This window comes from Musca autumnalis, unplaced genomic scaffold, assembly GCF_047663935.1.
Source record: "Musca autumnalis isolate F117 unplaced genomic scaffold, ASM4766393v1 scaffold_1, whole genome shotgun sequence".
Lineage (NCBI taxonomy): Eukaryota > Metazoa > Arthropoda > Insecta > Diptera > Muscidae > Musca > Musca autumnalis.
Genome location: NW_027411644.1, coordinates 118487026 through 118511341, shown reverse-complemented (window position 1 = coordinate 118511341; position 24316 = coordinate 118487026). Strand labels below are relative to the sequence as shown.

Genomic DNA, 24316 nt, shown 5'->3' with positions numbered 1-24316 from the left:
GGCTCGTGCGTCCACGGGATAATTTTTATTGGAATCAGCATCGAAAATACCTCTAGGCCATGTATTTTGGGAAGATCAAAGCTTATTAAAATCTTGGAAAAAAAATTATTTGTATATACACCCAACTTGCAGACATGCATATTTTGTTAGGCCCACTATTCCGAAACGGTGGCTCGTGCGTCCACGGGATAATTTTTATTGGAATCAGCATCGAAAATACCTTTAGGCCATGTATTTTGGGAAGATAAAAGCTTATTAAAATCTTGGAAAAAAATTATTTGTATATACACCCAACTTGCAGACATGCATATTTTGTTAGGCCCACTTTTCGGAAACGGTGGCTCGTGCGTCCACGGGATAATTTTTATTGGAATCAGTATCGAAAATACCTCTAGGCCATACATTTTGGAAAGATTAAAGCTTATTAAAATCTTGGAAAAAATTTATTTGTATGTACAACCAATGAACCTCCCGAAGTGCATTTCCTGTTGGGCCCACTGTTCTGAAACGGTGGCTCGTGCGTCCACGGGATAATTTTTATTGGAATCAGCATCGAAAATACCTCTAGACCATGTATTTTGGGAAGATAAAAGCTTATTAAAATCTTGGAAAAAAATTTATTTGTACATACACCCAATTCCCAACTTGCAGACATACATATTTTGTTAGGCCCACTATTCCGAAACGGTGGCTCGTGCGTCCATGATATAATTTTTATTGGAATCAGCATCGAAAATACCTCTAGGCCATGTATTTTGGGAAGATCAAAGCTTATTAAAATCTTGGAAAAAAAATTATTTGTATATACACCCAACTTGCAGACATGCATATTTTGTTAGGCCCACTATTCCGAAACGGTGGCTCGTGCGTCCACGGGATAATTTTTATTGGAATCAGCATCGAAAATACCTCTAGGCCATGTATTTTGGGAAGATCAAAGCTTATTAAAATCTTGGAAAAAAAATTATTTGTATATACACCCAACTTGCAGACATGCATATTTTGTTAGGCCCACTTTTCGGAAACGGTGGCTCGTGCGTCCACGGGATAATTTTTATTGGAGTCAGCATCGAAAATACCTCTAGGCCATATATTTTGGAAAGATTAAAGCTTATTAAAATCTTGGAAAAAAAATAATTTGTATATACACCCAACTTGCAGACATGCATATTTTGTTAGGCCCACTGTTCTGAAACGGTGACTCGTGCGTCCACGGGATAATTTTTATTGGAATCAGCATCAAAAATACCTCTAGATCATGTATTTTGGGAAGATCAAAGCTTATTAAAATCTTGGAAAAAAAATAATTTGTATATACACCCAACTTGCAGACATGCATATTTTGTTAGGCCCACTGTTCTGAAACGGTGACTCGTGCGTCCACGGGATAATTTTTATTGGAATCAGCATCAAAAATACCTCTAGGCCATGTATTTTGGGAAGATCAAAGCTTATTAAAATCTTGGAAAAAAAATTATTTGTATATACACCCAACTTGCAGACATGCATATTTTGTTAGGCCCACTATTCCGAAACGGTGGCTCGTGCGTCCACGGGATAATTTTTATTGGAATCAGCATCGAAAATACCTTTAGGCCATGTATTTTGGGAAGATAAAAGCTTATTAAAATCTTGGAAAAAAATTATTTGTTTATACACCCAACTTGCAGACATGCATATTTTGTTAGGCCCACTGTTCTGAAACGGTGGCTCGTGCGTCCACGGGATAATTTTTATTGGAATCAGCATCGAAAATACCTCTAGGCCATGTATTTTGGGAAGATCAAAGCTTATTAAAATCTTGGAAAAAAATTATTTGTATATACACCCAACTTGCAGACATGCATATTTTGTTAGGCCCACTATTCCGAAACGGTGGCTCGTGCGTCCACGGGATAATTTTTATTGGAATCAGCATCGAAAATACCTCTAGGCCATATATTTTGGGAAGATCAAAGCTTATTAAAATCTTGGAAAAAAACTTATTTGCATGTACACCCAATGAACCTCCCGAAGTGCATTTCCTGTTGGGCCCACTGTTCTGAAACGGTGGCTCGTGCGTCCACGGGATAATTTTTATTGGAATCAGCATCAAAAATACCTCTAGGCCATGTATTTTGGGAAGATCAAAGCTTATTAAAATCTTGGAAAAAAATTATTTGTATATACACCCAACTTGCAGACATGCATATTTTGTTAGGCCCACTGTTCTGAAACGGTGGCTCGTGCGTCCACGGGATAATTTTTATTGGAATCAGCATCGAAAATACCTCTAGGCCATGTATTTTGGGAAGATCAAAGCTTATTAAAATCTTGGAAAAAAAATTATTTGTATATACACCCAACTTGCAGACATGCATATTTTGTTAGGCCCACTATTCCGAAACGGTGGGTCGTGCGTCCACGGGATAATTTTTATTGGAATCAGCATCGAAAATACCTTTAGGCCATGTATTTTGGGAAGATAAAAGCTTATTAAAATCTTGGAAAAAAATTATTTGTATATACACCCAACTTGCAGACATGCATATTTTGTTAGGCCCACTTTTCGGAAACGGTGGCTCGTGCGTCCACGGGATAATTTTTATTGGAATCAGTATCGAAAATACCTCTAGGCCATACATTTTGGAAAGATTAAAGCTTATTAAAATCTTGGAAAAAATTTATTTGTATGTACAACCAATGAACCTCCCGAAGTGCATTTCCTGTTGGGCCCACTGTTCTGAAACGGTGGCTCGTGCGTCCACGGGAGGTATTTTCGATGCTGATTCCAATAAAAATTATCCCGTGGACGCACGAGCCACCGTTTCAGAACAGTAGGCCTAACAAAATATTCATGTCTGCAAGTTGGGTGTATATACAAATAATTTTTTTTCCAAGATTTTAATAAGCTTTGATCTTCCCAAAGTACATGGCCTAGAGGTATTTTCGATGCTGATTCCAATAAAAATTATCCCGTGGACGCACGAGCCACCGTTTCGGAATAGTGGGCCTAACAAAATATGCATGTCTGCAAGTTGGGTGTATATACAAATAATTTTTTTCCAAGATTTTAATAAGCTTTGATCTTCCCAAAATACATGGCCTAGAGGTATTTTTGATGCTGATTCCAATAAAAATTATCCCGTGGACGCACGAGCCACCGTTTCCGAAAAGTGGGCCTAACAAAATATGCATGTCTGCAAGTTGGGTGTATATACAAATAATTTTTTTTCCAAGATTTTAATAAGCTTTTATCTTCCCAAAATACATGGCCTAGAGGTATTTTCGATGCTGATTCCAATAAAAATTATCCCGTGGACGCACGAGCCACCGTTTCGGAATAGTGGGCCTAACAAAATATGCATGTCTGCAAGTTGGGTGTATATACAAATAATTTTTTTTCCAAGATTTTAATAAGCTTTGATCTTCCCAAAATACATGGCCTAGAGGTATTTTCGATGCTGATTCCAATAAAAATTATCCCGTGGACGCACGAGCCACCGTTTCAGAACAGTGGGCCTAACAAAATATGCATGTCTGCAAGTTGGGTGTATATACAAATAATTTTTTTTTCCAAGATTTTAATAAGCTTTGATCTTCCCAAAGTACATGGCCTAGAGGTATTTTCGATGCTGATTCCAATAAAAATTATCCCGTGGACGCACGAGCCACCGTTTCGGAATAGTGGGCCTAACAAAATATGCATGTCTGCAAGTTGGGTGTATATACAAATAATTTTTTTTCCAAGATTTTAATAAGCTTTGATCTTCCCAAAATACATGGCCTAGAGGTATTTTCGATGCTGATTCCAATAAAAATTATCCCGTGGACGCACGAGCCACCGTTTCGGAATAGTGGGCATAACAAAATATGCATGTCTGCAAGTTGGGTGTATATACAAATAATTGTTTTTTCCAAGATTTAAATAAGCTTTGATCTTCCCAAAATACATGGCCTAGAGGTATTTTTGATGCTGATTCCAATAAAAATTATCCCGTGGACGCACGAGCCACCGTTTCAGAACAGTGGGCCCAACAGGAAATGCACTTCGGGAGGTTCATTGGGTGTACATACAAATAAATTTTTTCCAAGATTTTAATAAGCTTTGATCTTCCCAGAATATATGGCCTAGAGGTATTTTCGATGCTGATTCCAATAAAAATTATCCCGTGGACGCACGAGCCACCGTTTCGGAATAGTGGGCCTAACAAAATATGCATGTCTGCAAGTTGGGTGTATATACAAATAATTTTTTTTCCAAGATTTTAATAAGCTTTGATCCTCCCAAAGTACATGGCCTAGAGGTATTTTCGATGCTGATTCCAATAAAAATTATCCCGTGGACGCACGAGCCACCGTTTCAGAACAGTGGGCCCAACAGGAAATGCACTTCGGGAGGTTCATTGGGTGTACATACAAATAAATTTTTTCCAAGATTTTAATAAGCTTTGATCTTCCCAAAATATATGGCCTAGAGGTATTTTCGATGCTGATTCCAATAAAAATTATCCCGTGGACGCACGAGCCACCGTTTCGGAATAGTGGGCATAACAAAATATGCATGTCTGCAAGTTGGGTGTATATACAAATAATTTTTTTTTCCAAGATTTTAATAAGCTTTGATCTTCCCAAAATACATGGCCTAGAGGTATTTTCGATGCTGATTCCAATAAAAATTATCCCGTGGACGCACGAGCCACCGTTTCAGAACAGTGGGCCCAACAGGAAATGCACTTCAAGAGGTTCATTGGGTGTACATACAAATAAATTTTTTTCCAAGATTTTAATAAGCATTGATCTTCCCATAATACATGGCCTAGGGGTATTTTCGATGCTGATTCCGACAAAAATTATTTCATCGACGCACGAGGCACCGTTTTTGAATAGTGGGCCAAACAATATATAAACTTCATCAAATTTTCTCTTGGGGATATATCAAATAATTGTTTACCAGCCTCTGAACAGATATAGAAAAATCCGACATTCATGGCCTGTAGGCATTTTCGATGTTGATTACAAAAAAAATTATTCCGCCGGCGCACCCATCACCGTTTTTGAACAGTGGTTCCAGCAGTATGCACATCAGCAAATTTGCGTATTAAAATTTGTAATTAAATTTGTCCAATTTTAATTTAATATTTCACCTTATATTGGAATTTGTGATTAAATTTGTCCAATTTCAATTTAAAATGTCACCTTATATTGGAATTTGTGATTAAATTTGTCCAATTTAAATTTAAAATGTCATCTCATAATCACCCTGTTATTGGTGTGCGCCTTTGCTAAAATTAAATTTTCCAATTTAAATTCCAATTTATTTTCACACACATGCGGACAACATAAATATGAAAATTTGCTACTATCGGCCATGACAATCAACTCAGTTCTCACCTCTGTCATTCATGTGGTGAACAGAACGGTCCTAGATTTAGTGGCGGATTGAAAAAAGGTGGTAAGATCATTCAAATAGGAGTTCAGCCTTTCACAAATTAAATCAGGTAACTGACGCCAAGATCGTACAAAATCATGCCGGATTGACCCGGAACCACACAACACCCGTATTCCGTCCAACGGCTGCCACCTCAGTGTACACATAAAAACTAAGGTGGTGGGTTATGCTAATGATGTAATAGAGCTGATAGTGGCAAATTTGCAAGGTACTAAGTAGGTCAATTCTGTAACTGTTAACAATTATCGATATTGTATTTATTTGTATACCCTCATCCTTTAGGCTAGAAAGGGTACATACACTTTGATAGGAACAAAAATGTGTCTCATCGAAATAACGGTTTTAGACCCCAAGTTTGTTTGTTTTCGATTTAGCCATGTCCTTCCGTCTGTCTGTCTGGCTGGCAGGTGCGCACGATAACTCCCGAACGGATAAACCGGGTCAAAGATGGAAGAATGTACTGGCGCCGGCGTCTACTGCAAGAATCCATTAATTAAAAACTCATACAAACTCAACGATAATTGTGGTGTTTTTCAGACGGAGGTTCTTGCTATCAGGAAAGCAGCTGAACTGGTGAAAAGGCTTGAGGGTAGTCTTACAGGACCGGTGACTTTATATGTCGATAGTCAAGCGGCCCTCAAGGCTCTCTAGTCACGGACTATTAATTCAAGGGCTATTCTTGATTGCAGGAAAGCTCTGCATGACATACACGATATTGTAAAGCTATGTTGGGTTCCGGGTCACAGTAACATTATGGGAAACGAGGCAGCAGATGAACTAGCTCCAGGTGGCTCTAAGTCTATAGGCTTATCAGTCGATGAAACAGTCCGGCCACTGATGTGCTACCACATCGCAAACTTCGTGAGAACTTCAATGAGAGGGCACATCAAAGATGGTTATTGGAACCTAGTTGTAGGGTATTCAAGGCAATCTGGCCTGTGGTCTCTCGTCGAAGAACGGCGTCCCTCCTCTCACTTGATAAGTTAGGGACGAAAATCGCCGTGGGGTCTTATAACAGGTCACTGCAGAGTGAAATCTCTAACCTCAAAATGGGATGACAGTGGCATTGATTACTGCAGACTATGGGAAGATGCGGAGGAGATAGAGACTTTGAACATCTGCTTTGAAGGTGCCCCTTGTTGCAAACAAGGAGATACTGAACACTGGGTAGATATGAGATAGATACTCTGACCTTCCTGTCTAACATATATCCCATTGTTCTACTCAACTTTGCCAAACATCTATCATGGCAAGGGTCCATAATCACAAATACTAACAAATTTGTTCTATTTTCCAGTACAACATCATCTCCACCTCAGCATCATAACTTTTCATCTTTACATCTTTATCTCATCTTTACCTCATCATCACATCTCTATCTTATCATCCTCATCTTATTTCACCACATCAACATCCTTACAACTTTAAATCGGCGTCTGCATCTTTAACCTACACAGGATGAACACAATGGACCAACGGTATCCGAGTGAAGCAGTCACCAGATGGCTGCGCATCCTTAAACCTAACATAGCCTTGGTGCGTAGAAAGTATTGCAGAACTATATTATTTTCATAATATATTGATGAAGTATATGAAAGATCTCTGAAATATATTCTGTTACACCTTACACAAATTGCATTGCAAAGGAATCATTTTTAACTGTTGGCACTGTAACCAGTGTTGTTAACAAGCAAAATTTGTAAGGCAAGGTTCCAGTTATCTGCAGTTGAAACCCTAACCTACGTCAACTAAAAATAGACACTTAAAATAAAATGTATTGATGATAACATAAGGACAATCTACTTACTTTATATTTTCTACAAGATTATCACCGACAATTGCGGCACCGATTCGATAACTTGAACTTTTTTCATGTTGATTAACCAAATGATTGCTAAACTGTGGCAATGGCTGATGCATTTGCTGCTGATGTTGGGGGTAAGACTGGGGAGGTAAATGCATTTGCTGTTGTTGTTGTTGGTTTTGCATTACATTCTGTTGACTTTCAATTGGAACAGAATACGACGGCTGCTGTTGTTGTAGTTGATTTTGTAATTGGGAATGCTGCAGCTGTTGTTGTTGCTGTTGTGATTCCGCATTCACATAATAAGATGTCATACCGGAAAATTGTTGATTATTATCTACAATAGCAGCACCGTCATTGTTAAACGAACCTATTGCACCTGCTTGCATGGCGTGCAGCTGATTAGATGTTGTTGAATTTACAAAATTACCCATATATTCACCTGAATTCGAATTCTGCGTTACAATCTCCGCCTTGGTGTGCATTATCTCATTTTCATTTGTACCCAAAATTAAGGACCCATCGGGATTTTGTGAATATTGTAAATTATTGGCGGGGTTAGGATAGTTGTTGCTGGTGGTCCATGAGTTCCACGAGGCATTGTTGGAGGCAGGTGTCAGTTGAGGATTCGCTGGGCAGTTAAAATTCGAGTTGATATTAATGGCGCTACATCCGTTGGTCAACTGTTGCATGCGTTGATTGTTTTGTCGCTGTTTAGCAAGTTGTCGGCACTCCAGTTTGTGTGTCTGCCAATCTCGATGCTGGTGCTCTGTGGAACAGTAATAGATGCATTTACATTTGGCGCAACGCAATAATTTTTGGGTTGTGCCACAAATTGCACATTTAGGCTGATGTGGAGGTTGGTGATTCAGAGACGTCATTGCCACTTGTTGTAATGTTGTTGCCGGTTGTGGCTGTGGCAACAGCATTACCTGCTGTTGTGTATCCATTTCAATGTGACCGTCAACCGTCAATGAGTTTGTTTGTGTTCTTCAAATGTTGTCGCTCACTTTTAACTTTCAGTATGACTTTCACTCAGTAGTGTTTGTCCTTGTACTGCCCTTTCTCATTATATTTGCGAGTGTGTAGTTAGTGAAATGTATGTGTAATGTTCATGTAACAGCTGACTTTAATTTGTGGTAGATTTGAGTTTATTGAGGCTTGATTCGAATTAGAACTATCTTCTTATTAGATTGTATTAGCCTTGCACCATGCTTATTTATTTACATATTTCTTTATAATACTATTGACCGTCGTAACGTTCCATTTACACTACTCTATACTGCACTTTATTTTGTATTTTATTATTTATTTATTTATTTGCATTTAGAATGTGTGAAGAATATGGACTGTGCCGTTCTCGGTTGTAGTGTTTTTTCTTCTTCTTATCGTTCTTTTTAACTCTTTAGTTTGTCCCGATAACCTTGACTGGCGGTCAATTAGGGGATACAAATTTGCTGGTTGTTGTTGTATTGTGTTAGTTGAGTTAGTTGATATGGACTTGTTGTTGTTGATATTATCAACTCAAACCAGTTGGATGGGGTACTTTCGAACCAACAAACAGCTGTTTTTACTTAGGGATTTTGTTTACTTTATTTTGTAATTTAACTCTTAACTTTTCTTAGGGAATTTAATCATCAGTGCGCGCACATACAATATTACACAAATTACAATCTACTTAGATTTCATATTTTTTGAATGACATTTGTTTTTTGCAAATTTGCAGATTATATGGTATTATATGTGTTCTTGTTTAGTAGTATTTGATGAACATGCCAAAACTTTGATTTCCCTTGCTAAAACAAAAGCAAGGTGGACTTGGTATTTATAAGAGGAATTAGGATTTTTTAGGAATTGTAAATAAAAACAACAAATTATTACGCGAAAAAGAAGAAGAATTCACTTTAAATTGACATTCATTCCATATTACCATACGTCATTTATTGAAGACGTAAATAACACACACACGCAACGCTTATTTTTATGGATAGAAATCACTAGATCTCGTCGATACTTTTTTTGCGAACAAAAATTCGAATTTGGCAATAAAATTTAAGATTTACAATTACGATTTCGTGTACACTTTGGATTATGTTGCAAGCAGTGAAAATTCAATCTATTTGCATTGGTATTAATTAAATTATTCGTTAAATTAAATCCCGAACGACAAAAAACACTACCTTGAAGCTTCTTCTTTCTCTACGACATTCAATATAAATTGATAGCACATTTTTATACATATGTAAAACCTCAATGCTATGAAACATCTGAGATGCAGTTAGTGCAACGGTTTCGTACTGTTTAAAAAACAAAATCCCGTTCCACAATTTCATGAAATTTGGCGTTCTAAGTCCCGGTCCACACTAGCGTGAACTTCATTAAAAATTTCATGCAATTAGGCGTTCTTAAATCGAATTCCCCACTACAGTAATTTTTGTCTCCAAATTTTGGATGTGTGAAGGAATTTGGTCTAGAAATAAATTTGTCAAATTATATTGAAATCGGTTTAGATTTGGATATAGCTCCCATATATATTTTCGGCCGATTTCATGTATTTTATGCATTAAACACGATATGTGTGACGGAATTGGGTCTAGAAATAAATTTGCCAAATTATATTGAAATAGGTTCAGATTTGGATATAGCTCCAATATATATTTTCGTCCGATTTCATGCATTTAATGGACTAAGCACGCTATATATGCTATATATATTGGTAGGTGTGACGAAAATTTGCCTAGAAATAAATATGTCGATTTATATTTTACCCTATTCGGGCATGGTAGAATAAGAAAAGGTAGCAGCAATACACAGCTGACTGAACTGGGTTGTAACGTTAGTGCCAAATTTCAAATGACATTTTATACATTTATTTCTATTTCGATGTACATTAGGGACATATATTTTTTGAGAAAAAAAATATATCATTCGGAAAAACCCATTTCCCAGAAAGACTTCTTCATATCAATGATATGTAACCTCCTCCAAGTTCGAACGATAAGCCGCGCAGTAAATCCCCGCTTGTAGAGGCGATACAACGTTTGTTAATATGTGAGGTGTTTTATTAAAATTTAAAAAAATAAAGCCCTAATAAACATGTGCTTCTTTGATTTCTAAAACAAAACATTGAAACAGCTTCTCCTTTTTCTATGAATTTCCAGCGACCCCAAACTTTTCTGCAAGAATTCTACTTTCTGCGAGAATTTACGCATTTAGTGGAATGATGTGGAACCATAAAAATTGAAAATGTAACGAATTTTCATTCATGTTTTCCAAAATATTCAACCAAATGTGAAAAATTATTAGTTTTTTAAATTCCAATAATTTATAGACATTTCCTTGTTTTGTTTACAAATACAACTGGCAGTAACGTTACAAACAAAAACAAATTCCTTTGTGGTTGTTGTTCGAGTTGTATTTGTTGTAGTATTAACTTTACCTTGTATTTGTTCTACCATGAGTAATTTGCATGGGGACAAAGTTGAATTTTCACGAAATTGCTCTAAAAGCCGCAATTATTGTCCAATCGATGAGAAAATTTTACTAGTTCATTGCTGTGGTTGCTGGACGGTTGGACAGTTATTGATAATTGCAAAAAATCGTCATTCGAAACTGGCAATGTGTACTGTACTTAAAAATCGTAGTCGACTATTGACTGTGCGAAAACCGTATAATCGATTATTCTTAATAGACTTTCGAAAGTCGGAGTCAACTATTATTCGTAGTCGACTATTAAGTACAGTACACATTGTCAGTTTTGAATGATGATTTTTTGCAATTATCGATAACTGTCCAACCGTCCAGCAACCACGAAATATTTTGTGGTTGCATGATGAATGACAAAAATGAACGGCCACACTAGCAAGCAACAACAAAGCTGTCATTCAAAACTGACAATGTGTACCCAGCTTTAGTCGTAGTTGAATATTGGGTGTGCTAAAACCGCGTAATGGTCGGTACTTTTTTATACATATGTACATCACATATTGCATCAACGAAAATGTTCGATTATGATCGGTTTTCCGCGGTTAACGAATAATCGAAACTCGACTTTTAGTACACTCTCAAATAATCCACTAACCGAAAATCGAGTTTTAAGTTTTTCACGAAACCCGTATAATCGAAAAACCTATTATTGCATTTCACTGTGTATCCCTACTGTGGCTAGAAAACGACTACTACAAAAATGTATGATGATCGGTTATCGGTAACCCAGCAAAAAAGTTTGGAAGTAGTGCAATGCAGAGTTATGATTTCAATACATCTTTCGATGCAGTCCACACGGAGATATGAAAATGCACTGCGCTTGATACATTTTGGAAGCACTCGCTTAGAGATCTCTAGCCAAGCAAGCCAATTTTTTGATCCCTACAGTCGCAGTCTTTTTTTCTGAACACAAGAAAGAGTGTTAAAAGTCTAAGAATTTGTTTTATAAAAAATAAAGAAATACAAACTAAAGTTATGAACATTGCTGTAATTCACGAGACGCAAATTATTTTTGAAGTGGAGTTGGAGTTTTTCGGAAATCTGAACTGAAGTAGGAGGAAAAATGAAAAACCATTTGGATGATGAAGCATATCAATTTCGATGTCATAAAAAGCAGAGTAGAGGAAGTCAACTTAGTTACGATCAAATTTAATGGAGAGTTTTTATAATTTGTGTAAATGTAATAAAGTTAATATTCTTGTTTTACACGAATAAGCAGTGTATTTTATTTATTTTGGGATATTTTCCATGGCTTGCAGTTTTTAACATCTTTAGACTGTGTTTAAATTCAATCCAAAACACTACATCAAAGGCTGTGATTTGGATCGAAAATGGAGTGCATCCTAGCTGTGTGCCGTGGAAGCAAAATGGAGTGCATCCTAGCTGCGCGCTCTCTTGCAAAATTCATAGGTGAATTCATAGGAAAAGATGTACTCCAGTGGCAATTGTTCTAGTGATTTAACTGCATCCGCGGATGCAAACTTTTTGCTGGGTAACCACTGCCCCCAGACCCATCATTATTTCCATAGTAACATGTATGGGGCCAAAGGCGATTTTCACGAAATCGCTCTACAAGCCACATGTATTGTCTAATCGATGAAAAAAATTACCAGTTCATTGTTGTGGCTAAAAAACTAATAGTTCAAAAAAATGTGAAAATCGGCTCGGATTTTAATATAGGCATTAGGCTGATTTTAATTAACTCAAAGGGAAAAAATCGATTTCGGATTTTTTATGCGGCAACCCCTTAATGTGTTTAGTTTTGTTAGATTTTAAGACTGCCAAAGTTTGAGGACAATCGGGATATGTGGGATATGTTAACACGTGCCACTTGGGCCTCAAAGTTTCCATAGTAATTTGCATGGGGACAAAGTTGAATTTTCACGAAATTGCTCTAAAAGCCGAAATTATTGTCCAATCGATGAGAAAATTTTACTAGTTCATTGCTGTGGTTGCTGGACGGTTGGACAGTTATCGATAATTGCAAAAAATCGTCATTCGAAACTGGCAATAGCTTCGTTCCAGTACTTTTTTAATGGTTAAATGCATGGTATAAGTAAAGAGGTAGATTTAAATGAAAAAAATCTATAGAACCCTTGTTTTTCCTGAATTCCTAAAACTTCAAAATTAAGCAACAAGTGGGTTCCCAGCAAAAAAAAATGGAAGTGGTGCAAGTTGGAGTGAGGATTTCATTACATGCATGGATGCGCTTCCAGTGGACTAATGAAAAAGGCAATCCTTTTCCTCACATTTGGATTACATCCAACAAGCACTTTTATGTATAAACGATAAAAAATTCAATTTTCATTCAACAAATGAAATTAAAGTAATACGGCGTTTATATTATAGTTTTTTGCAGGGTTAACCTTCTTTATGAGGATTTGTTTGAAGTATATACAATGGAAATGACATTTGAAACACAGACCCACTGGGTTAACCTTGTTATATATAAACGGCCTATAAGAATAAAATTAAAATGTCTTATTAATGGCCTGTTCCCGTACTTTACAAAGTGGTAAAAGTCGTAAACGATTTTCATACAAATTTTGTGTACGGGAACGCAAAACTCGTAAAACTAGCTGCGTGCTGCGGAAGCAAAATGGAGTGCTTCCTAACTGCGTGCTGCGGAAGCAAAATGGAGTGCTTCCTTTCTGCGCGCTCCCTTGTAAAATTCACTGAGGAATTCATAGAAAAAGAAGCACTTCGTGACACTTGCACCAGTGATTTAACTGCTTCCGTGGATGCAAACTTTTTGCTGGGTTTGTTTACAACACCAATTTTGAGCATTTTGTAAAAATCGCGAAAAATGAATGAAGGACCAATGTTTCTCCACATAATCAAGTTGTGGATATGATAAAATGTTTGTTGCAATGATAACCCGACGAATTATTTCCATACAAATGTTCCAAAAATAATTTTAAAAATCATTGAATTCTATTGTTTTTAAAATTGTTTGACATATTATTCAAACACCACACACACATACACAGTTTGTGTATAATATTTTGAAGTTTTAGGAATACTCGAATGAAAAAATTTAAATTGACATAAAGCTTTGGCTAACCTTTCTTATTAAACCATGGTTAAATGTTCAAAAGAGAAAACTGTCAAAAATGAGTTCAACGCACACATTTTTCCAAAATGTACGGGAACGGAAAATTGGCAGAAACGTCAAAAAGTCTGGAACAAATGTCAAAGTCGACGTGTCAGCGAATCGGAAGCCGGCAAACATGTTGCACATTTTTGCTCGCTCAAATTTGTCGTGTAAAAAGTTTCTAAAGAGAAAGCCATTCAGCGCCATTTTTGTTCAAAGAGAAGTGAACATTTTGCAACGTTTTTGGTGTACGGAAACGCATTTCGGGGAAAAATGTTCAAAATGTGTTAAATGTGTAAAAACTTTTTAGTTCTGGAACGAAGCTAATGTGTACTGTACTTAAAAATCGTAGTCGACTATTGACTGTGCGAAAACCGTATAATCCATGGTATAAGTAAAGAGGTAGGTTTAAATGAAAAAAATCTATAGAACCCTTGTTTTTCTTGAATTCCTAAAACTTCAAAATAAAAGCAACAAGTGGGTTTGTTTACAATGCATTTTTGGGCATTTTATAAAACACGCGAAAAATGAATGAAGAGTTAAGTTTTCTCCACATAATCGAGTTGTGAATATGATAAACTGATTGTTTCAATGCAAATCTCACCAATTTCTTCCATACAAATGGTCTAAAAACAATTTTAAAAATCACTGAATTCGATTATTTTTAAAATTGTTTGGCATATTATTCAAACACCACACACACATACACAGTTTGTTTATATTGTTTTGAAGTTTTAGGCATACTGGAATGAAAAAATTTAAATTGACATAAAGCTTTGTCTAACCTTTCTTATTAAACCATGGTATAATCGATTATTCTTAATCGACTTTCGAAAGTCGGAGTCAACTATAAGTCTGTCTGGTTACTTTCCCAGCAAGAATTGTCCAGCAAGAACTTTCTCAGAGAGTAAGGGGTTTTTATTCTCTTTTGCTAGAAAATTGTAAAAAGTAAACAGACACCTTCCCAGCAAAAACCAGCAAGCAATCAGCTGACTTGCCAAAACAGAACAATTTGCCGGCCAACAAAGGAAGCAAACACGTTGTATTTTATTAAAAATAAAAAAGAAAATGAAACAAAAAAGTATTTTTCCACTTTAGAAATTTGTTCTCCATAAAACAATACAATTAGACTATGTTATTTCCACAATAAAATTGTTTTTAATGTTCACAAACATAAATCAACAAAAAACTAAAAACGGCTGATTGATTGTTTTCATGAAGAAGAAGAGCTTGCAAGTGCTTGCTAGAAGAAATTTGTCCAGCAAGAATTTGCAAGCTCTCAGTGAAAGAACTGTCAAAATGTCTCTCTCGAATCGCTCTCTTTTGCTGGTTTTTTGTGTTAACAGACGACTTCCAGAAACAATTGGTACAAATTGTTACAAATTTTAGGGTAACCAGACACAGCTTATTATTCGTAGTCGACTATTAGTCGTAGTTGACTATTGGGTGTGCTAAAACCGCGTAATGGACGGTACTTTTTTATACATATGTACATCACATATTGCATCAACGAAAATGTTCGATTATGATCGGTTTTCCGCGGTTAACGAATAATCGAAACTCGACTTTTAGTACACTCTCAAATAATCCACTAACCGAAAATCGAGTTTTAAGTTTTTCACGAAAACCGTATAATCGAAAAACCTATTATTGCATTTCACTGCGTATCCCTACTGTGGCTAGAAAACGAATACTACAAAAATGTATGTTGATCGGTTATCGGTAACCACTGCCCCCAGACCCATCATTATTTCCATAGTAACATGTATGGGGCCAAAGGCGATTTTCACGAAATCGCTCTACAAGCCACATGTATTGTCTAATCGATGAAAAAAATACCAGTTCATTGTTGTGGCTAAAAAACTAATAGTTCAAAAAAAAATGTAAAAATCGGCTCGGATTTTAATATTGGCTATATATAGAGCCCAAATTGCCTTAAATTGGCCAGATATGCTATTGGAGCAATATGAAAATTTTACCCGATTTTCTTGTGGGATTCGTTTTTTAGCCACAGCGATGAACTGGTAAATTTTTCTCATAGATTGGGCAATAATAAATCGTGAAAATTCGTCTTTGGGCCCATACAAATTACTAAGGAAACTTTGAGGCCGCATATTTCGATGGGTTCCTTGCAATTTTACATTAAGAGAATACTAACACCATGTTTACATTAGAGCTTTTTGCAGAGTTCACCATTTTTATGAATACTTATTTGACGCATACACAATAAAATTGACATTTGAAATTCAGTGGATTTATTAAAACCGGTTATATGTAAACGTTCTATAAGGAGAGGAGATATTCAATAAAGGAATTTTATGGATATATTACACCATATGATTTTTCACATGTATCACATCAGCTGGTCTGTATATTAGAATACCGAAAGTGACAACATACATGTGAAATATCATATGGTGTAATATAGCTATTAGAAGGAACAATGAGAAACATCTTTCATATTAAAAAGTGTAAACATTTTTTCTTTTAAGCTCAATGTATGGAACTTTCTTCTAAAGGTAGCATGATACAACAAGAAAGGTAGTTTCATGCTAACAACTGATTTCAATTTTTTTTAAATTTTGAATTTGAAGTACATTCATTGTCAAACTGAATTTGACACAGAATGTACATGTGTGTGCGTGTACAAATAAAATATTCATTTGACTTTTGAAATTGAAGCAAAAACAAAACAAAAAATTCTTGTTTAAAAATTAGATTTTGCTGTTAATAAAAAGTTCAAACCATAAACAAATTAAAAATGGTTAATGTGAACTCTACTGTTCCCGCGGTATGTGCAGTTATCTTGAAGAAATTCCCTATTGCTGATGGTCAGGTATTTACCCAGCATTTATGGAAAGATTCGGAGAAACATAACTGTTTTGGGTGGTCTGGCTGAAATATTGACGAACCTAACTACAAGATGCTCGTTACAGCCATCTGCAACAAGAAAGCCTTTAAATCCAAGTTGGTTCATAAAATCGAATCTGGTGAACGTTTCGTTTGTGCTGTTGTCATAGGGAATTTCGACGAAGAATCCCAAGTTTGGAAGACGTTAAGAAAGCGTTCTGTTTTAATAGTGTGTTCTTTAATGAGGTTGAGTTGATGATGTTATTGTCAAAAATATACTAAACCGTATATATAACAGATTATGTTCTAAGTAGTTATTAATAAATCACAACAAATTAACAATATCTTTTTATTTATAACAAAACTAATGATGTTGGGAATTGTCTGTTTTGGGAATACTTTTCAATTGGTGTATCACAAAACAAAACTTGATGTGACGTATTATTTTCATCAAATCTATACATTTGTGACTTCGGTTAGAGCAAATCTATAAACTTCGCCAGGAACTACGTGGCTTGGTTGAGATACAAGATCCAGCAGCTTGGGATACATTTGACTTGTGTAGGTATTTGCTTTAAAACTATGACTGTTGTTGATCACAGGCGGCTGCTGCTGTTCAAAAGTTAATTCTGCTTCCACCATCAATGACTTCAGCAAAGGGACGCATTTGTTGTGAATACATTCGAAGCTCTTGTCTGTAGGTCCTATTGTTGTTGTGGTAGATGTTCGAAATATCGTTGTTCATCATCATCTATAAGTGTGGGATTGTTGAGACTAGATGCTGTCTGGAAGTGGTTTTTATAAGGAAGTCTTACCAGTTAGAGTATTAGTTGAAATATTCTATATTTCTTTTTTCACAACACACAAAACCTAATCATAAAGAAATGTGCAAATATTGTTTTGTTATGAAATGTCATGCCGTATTATTGTTGTTCTGTATTTGACACGTTGAAGTACAGGCATACAGAGTTGCTTTTGCATACATTTGACAGATGCGACTACCTTTAATAATTCTACCATGTAAAGGTAGAAACTCAATGAATTTTTTGCTTGCTACGCTTCCTGACGTGAAAGCGAGCAATTAAATTGTACTGTTTTCAATAGAACAGCCCTCAACGAAGCAAGATTTCAGGCGCCGAAGTTAAATCTTTTTTAACTTTGAAATTCTTATTCGGTTTTGACATTTCATTTGACACAAAACCTTTTATTTTAGCAATGACTTGCTTGTTTTCATTTTAAATTACATGTTTACGATAACTAATAACAAAAATTATACGATGTTACTTTTTTGTTTACACAAAACATATGATCGCCGGCGCCAAAAATGTCACGCTTTGATGTGTGATACCAAAAACAAAAAGGCGGCGTCGTGAAGAACTAAAGCGCAGAACAGAACCAATCGTCGCTTGCTTTGCTTGCTTCCCAAATGTCAAATTATAAAGGAATGCCAGAGCCTCCTAAAGGAGAACGCAGGCGGATTTGCAAAGAGGCGCTGGTATTCCTTTATAATTTGACATTTGGGGAAGCAAGCGACGATTGATTCTGTAGTGGAATTCTGTAACTTTTTTATTTACCGAACCGACATTGTTAACTACCGAAAAAAATCGGTTGCAATAACGATTAGGTTCATTCTCGTTTCAGCTACCGAAGAGAGACGACGTCAAAGCAGCTAGCAGACAAACCATTACGCTTTTAGAAATTTCTAGTAGCGTCACCCGATTTTTCTGGAATTTTTTTCTGGATTTCAATAAATTTGTGGATTTAACTCAATCATTTAACATCATCCCATCATTAAGCAACAATTAATTGGATTTAATTTCATTCTCATTCATCAATAATCATCAATATCTGGATTTTTTAATTTGTTAATTTTGGGACGTTTTTCTGAGTGAAGTATGCCGGGAGATCCGGGGGATCCGGGAGATCCCTCAACAAGCAATGTGGTGAAAAAAGACCAAAGGAGCAGTAGCGTTGGAAGGTCGGCAGGTAAGAGGGGTCGTAGCGGTGAGAGGATGACCGGTAAGCCCAAAGAATTAAAAATGGCGGATGGCTCAAGGGAAGTGAATGAGGATGGAGGTAAAAATAATAATAAAAGCCCAGAGATAGTTTCTAACCGTCCAGGTAATAGTACAGAAGGTTATGGTGACAGGAATGCGCCTTTGTTTTATGATAGTTCACATAAGGGTCCATATATGGTATATGTGGATACTATAATGAAGAATGGTATTAGACAATCACTTAGCCTTGTTGATTTAGCGCGTCAAGTGACAATGCTGAAGGTTAAAGATGTTCAATGTGTTACAAAGATTGGCTATGGTAGGGGAAAGGTGGTATTTAATAATGCCAATGCAGCTAATGTCTTTGTGAAAGATGAGAGGATGGTCGCAGCAGGTTATGAACCCAAAATATTTGCCCACTTTGTTTCAAAGTGGGGTATAATATATCCGGTAGATACTTGTATCTCGGTTGATGAAATGTGGGAAAACTTTCAGTCTGAGGTGCCGATCCTGAGGATTCAGAGGGTCCAAAGGAAGGAGGGGGATGATCTTCATGATACAAAACGTGTTAAGATTTTGTTTAAAGGACTCACAGTACCTGATAGTATTCAGATATATCAATGTGCACCTATGAAGGTACACCCCTTTATCCCTTTCGCGCAATGCTATAGATGCTATCGCTATAATCATTTTGCGAAGCACTGTAAGCAAGAGAGACCTGTCTGTCCGACTTGCTTCCGTTTGCATTCGCCAGTGGAACCGTGTTCTTTGGAACCTGTTCAATGTACGAACTGTAAAGAGGGTCATGAACCAACAAATAAGAAATGTCCGGCCAGAACAAAGGCTTTTAATATCAAACGGGTGATGACACTGGAGAACCTTTCAATCAGTGAAACGAAGACTAAATATCCTCAGATATTTGAAAACAAATTTTATTTATTGGACAATGACTTGGAGAGAAATTTCCCGACAATCCAAGCACCCAAATTCAGTAAGGATCAATCTAGATCCACTCCGAATAATACTCAACAGTCATCCAGCTATTTCCACAACATTAGATCTTATGCTAGGGTAACAAGAACTAACAAGAGTAGAGCTCGCGAACAAGAGAATATTAGGAGGACCCAGCAGCAACATCGCGAGGCTTTGGAGGAGGGTGAGGTTTACGAAGCCCCAAATGGATCTGCTTTAATTAATTTGGAATGTAATAAAGTATCCAATTTTGAGAAAGTTTTGAGTGAAATTACAGCCATGATGAATAAATTCCTAGCCAGTCCATCTGGCGCAAATAATAATCAAATAGAATTCATTGATAAAATAAAAAATGAAATTAATAGTGGACGTATAAATATGGATATAGAGATGATGAAAAAGTGTATACAAGAACAAAATAATAATCATTTTGATGATAATATATAATTAATAATTAATAAACTCTTTAAATATGAAAGTAATGCAGTATAATATTCAAAGTTTAAGTAACGATAATAACAAATGTCTACTTGAGATGTTTTTAGAACGAAATTTAATAGATATAGCCCTTATTACTGAAACATGGTTAAAAGATAATTCTTCGTCGAACTTATGTAATTATAATTTTGTCTGTAAGAATCGTGCTGACGGCTATGGAGGCGTTGGCATATACTTAAAGAGAGAAATTGCCTTCTCTCTTATAGATGTAGGTATTGAAATGGATGTGGTTGCTATTAAAACGTTAAATCTTCGGAAAAATTTTATCTTTGTGGTTGTATACATTCCACCAAATACGCCCAGAAGAAATTATGAAACAGCAATAAATAAGGTCTTTGATTTCTTTGACAATACTACGTTACCAATAATAATAGCTGGTGACTTTAATGCCAGACTAGAAGCTTGGGGAGACTCTATTTCTGATGCTCAAGGAAGAAGGCTTCAAGATGTGGTATCCAGGTGTGGTTTCTTCTCTCTAAACAATGGTCAACCAACGTTTAGACTGCAAGATAGACATTCCTCAGTGTTAGATTTGACGTTTGCTAAAAATCTTGATACGATTCCCCAGTGGCATGTCAATACAATAAAGCTTACTAAAAGTAATCACTTACCAATCATTATTGATTTCCAAACAATTTCAAACCCACCTCGTAAAACTACAAGGATTAAAAGAAAGGCTGTTCTGGAAGAGATTTCGAAGTTAGAAGTAGAAGGGTCAATAGAAAATTTTAATGATAAAGTGCGTGAGATTGTAGACAGAAATACGATTAGGATAGACCCAGCAAATCGTTACGTTCCAAAAATGTGGTGGAATGAGGAGCTTAGTAAGTTATTTAGGCTTAGACAGGCAACCAAAGGAAAGTATTTCAAGAGCAGAACTCTTGAAGATTTAAGAGAATATCAGAAAGCAGAAGATGCTTTCAATGAAATGGTGAAGAAACGTAAGAAAGAAAACTTTAAAGTTGTATTAAATGAGCTTTCGGAAAGTAAATCTTCTAAGGAATTCTGGAAAACTATGAACAATATAAGGAAATATAAACAGCCTAAAAAAACGAATCACAGTTGGGATGAGGACCAAAAACGTAAATTTTTGGACCTTGTAGCCACAGCAGCTGTAATAAATGAACCACAAAATGGAAATGTTGATGGTAGTTCTACATCTAGCACTTCACCCACGGTGACCCCACCTAATGATGACAATGTAACGAATGCTGTAGTGAATCTTAATCTACAACATCAAGGAAGCACATCTACTGATGAGCAACCTATATCACAGTTTATTCACACAGTTTCCATGAATGAGTTGTCCTATGAAGCCAATGACCATGAAAACACTAGCGGTAATTATAATCTGCAAAACAACTGCAGAAGAGATAATCGTGTAGTATGTAGTCTCGAAGATCCTGTTTCAGTACCATTTCACAATAATGAGTCAACGAATCAACTTGTTGTTCCGATAAATCGGGATTTAGAGCCTCAACCTTCAGTATCGTTGGTGCTGAATCGTGACAATGAGGAAGAGGTTATTTCCGCACAAACACAACAGGAGGTTAATGAACAAAGATCTGAATTGCAGTCGGGCGATTCTGTACCACAGTTATCATTTGATTGTTTTAAGCGCTTCTTAAAATCAAGGAGTTCCTCGTCGGCTCCAGGATTAGATTTAATATCTTATAACTACCTTAAAAATCTACCACCATCATCTTTATTATCCTTTTTCAATCTTTTGTGCAATGTCTGGAAGGAAGGAAAAATCCCGGAGGATTGGAGAAACATTAAAATTTCTCCAGTGCCTAAACCGGAAAAGGATTTGGCGAAGATAGAGAACTACCGTCCAATTTCACTCATGTCGGTTCCCCTAAAATGTTTAGAAGCCTTGCTTAAGGATTTAATTCAACACCACCTAGAAAATAACAAATTTCTACCAGAGAGATCTTATGCATTTCGACCTGGGCACTCAACATCAATGTGCATTAATGATTTAATAAGCACGGTATACGGATTGAAATCAAAGGGATATCATGTCTTGGGTTTTTGCGTTGATGTAGAAAAGGCATATGATTGCGTACATGTGGATAAGTTGAAAACACAATTGGAGGCTTTAGGCCTTAACAATGTGGTGATATCCTGGATAGTAGATTTCCTCCACAGGAGGAATCTATTTCTTGGGACCCACGTAGTTTCGGTCAATAATGGCCTTGCTCAGGGCAGCGCTTTAAGTCCGGTTTTGTTCAACGCTTATACCATTCCACTACATGATGTTGTGTCTGCAAATTGTCTACTATACCAATTTGCTGATGATTTTTTTATGTTAGTTTTTCACCCTGACTATGAAACGGCAAAATCACTCCTGATAGAGAAAATTGCGGAATTTGGACATAGATGCAGAGAAATCAATTTACGTTTTAATCTGAACAAAACCACATCCATTCATTTTAATAGAAAACCAAGACAGCTGGGAATTAGTCACGATGGGGTTAATATAGAGCAGGTTAATAGAATCAAATATTTAGGGTTTTATATAGCTTCTAATAATTCTGCTAAGGATCATATCCAGTCGACTCTAACGGAGGTGGAGAAGAAAAATAAGTTTTTAAGCATTATTGGTGGCTGTAAAAAAGGAATAGATCCATCCAAGTCCCTGCGTCTGTATAGATCCTGCGTTAGATCTAAAGTAGAGTATGCCGCAGCAGCTTTAGCCAATGCTGACAAAGGGTCGCTAAATAAAGTTAAAACCACGGTAAATAATTGTTTGAGGAAGTCTTTGGGAATGATTCGGTCTACGCCGGTGCCATGCCTATATCACCTGGCTGCTGAGCTGCCTCCAAACTATAGGTTTAGGTTGGTAGCAGCGAAGGAATTAGTAAAATCTTTTGCGTATAAACGACCCATTGTCAATACGTTTCAAAACCTCACTCACCCAATAAATACAGGATTGTACAAGGTTTACATACAATACAAGGACATAATTGACTCTGTTGGTAAAACTTCTCCAATTGGGTTCTCTGCCAGGAATATAAAAATAACTGATAACTTTTTCAAAGATGTAACCAATAAAAAATCTAATGTCCCTTCTGCGGTAGTAAGACAGATATATGAGGAGAAAATTGAACACTTAAAACGTAGAAATTTTGAACTTTTCTATACTGATGGTTCGGTCTCTCTGGATTTTTCAGGCTCGGCCTTCATTCATGAGAGTACGGGAATAGTCTTTTCATATTACAACACTAAAACGTTATCTTCAATGTCGGCGGAACTTGTTGCGATCATAAAAGCCTTAGAATATGCAATAAATAACCATATCCCTAGGATAGCCATTCTCTGTGATAGCCTAAGTGGCCTCCAAGCCGTTAAAAATGGCAAAAAAGGAAATTTTCTAGTAGATAAAATTAATCAGTTAGCTAGTGAACATGGGGGAGAAATAGAGCTCCACTTTATTCCTGGTCACTCAAACATTCCATTAAATGAAACTGCGGATCAGGCTGCTAAAAGAGCGAGGGAAATTGGTAGGGAAATAGAAACTCCCCTGACAGTCACCGATGCCATTAATCTTATAACAAATTACTTATGGTCTGAATGGGCCGATGAATACAAAACTCGAGGTTTGTCCAGCTCCTCTCACTTCTTTGACATCTTCCCTGAAGTCGCAAGACGCCCCTGGTTCCATAAGGTCAGTACGAGTCCGGCAGATACCAAAACAATAAATAGGATCCTGTCCAATCATGCTTTCTGCAAGTCCACTCTCGAGAGAATGAATGTTGTCCCGTCATCTTTATGTGATGAATGTAACGTGGAGGAAAACGTCAATCATATTATCTTTGGGTGTCAAAAATTTACAGTCGAAAGAAATTCGAACCAGCTGGTCCGAAGTTCAACCTCACTTGATGAATTCATTAGAAAACATGGAATTGAAAAACTGCCTGTTATTGCTGCCTTTTTACATGACGTTGATATCAATCTATAAAACACTATCAATTGTTTGCATCTATAAAACCCTTTTGATACGGATAAATCCATACTGCTTGTTGTGGCGATGTAGTAAAACTCTGGCCAAAACCACTTTAAATTCGCAAAAAAAAAAAATAACGATTAGGTTATTCTGTATTTCTACCTTACCGATTGTTAAAATCGGTAAGTCTTAACGACAAATATCGGTATAAATATAAAATGTCAAAAAATAAATT

The 24316-nt window shown here is 36.4% G+C and overlaps 2 protein-coding genes across 14 annotated transcripts in view; one reads left to right on the top strand and one right to left on the bottom strand.

Moving 5' to 3' along the window:
• Window positions 1-9451, bottom strand: part of Hph (HIF prolyl hydroxylase) — a 68503-nt gene extending 59052 nt beyond the window's left edge. The window contains exons 1-3 of one of the 10 annotated variants that reach the window (XM_073990992.1): window positions 9166-9445; window positions 7678-9052; window positions 7239-7614 (exon numbers count right to left, since the gene is read on the bottom strand). In XM_073990992.1, the coding sequence (XP_073847093.1) occupies window positions 7239-7614; window positions 7678-8185 (884 nt within the window). In that variant the 5' untranslated portion in view covers window positions 8186-9052; window positions 9166-9445. Of the gene's footprint in view, window positions 1-7238 lie in introns of all 10 variants that reach the window. The other 9 variants (XM_073991002.1, XM_073990986.1, XM_073990951.1 and 6 more) reach the window with 9 other exon arrangements.
• The window catches only part of Enoph (enolase-phosphatase E1), a 46123-nt gene that overhangs the window by 7111 nt on the left and 14696 nt on the right, over window positions 1-24316 (top strand). Inside the window, exons 2-3 of one of the 4 annotated variants that reach the window (XM_073991039.1) lie at window positions 5806-6598; window positions 6729-6967. The exons of the other annotated variants lie outside the window; for them this stretch is intronic. The gene's annotated coding sequence lies outside the window, so the exon portion shown is untranslated. The remainder of the gene's footprint in view (window positions 1-5805; window positions 6599-6728; window positions 6968-24316) is intronic. 4 annotated transcript variants of the gene reach the window in all.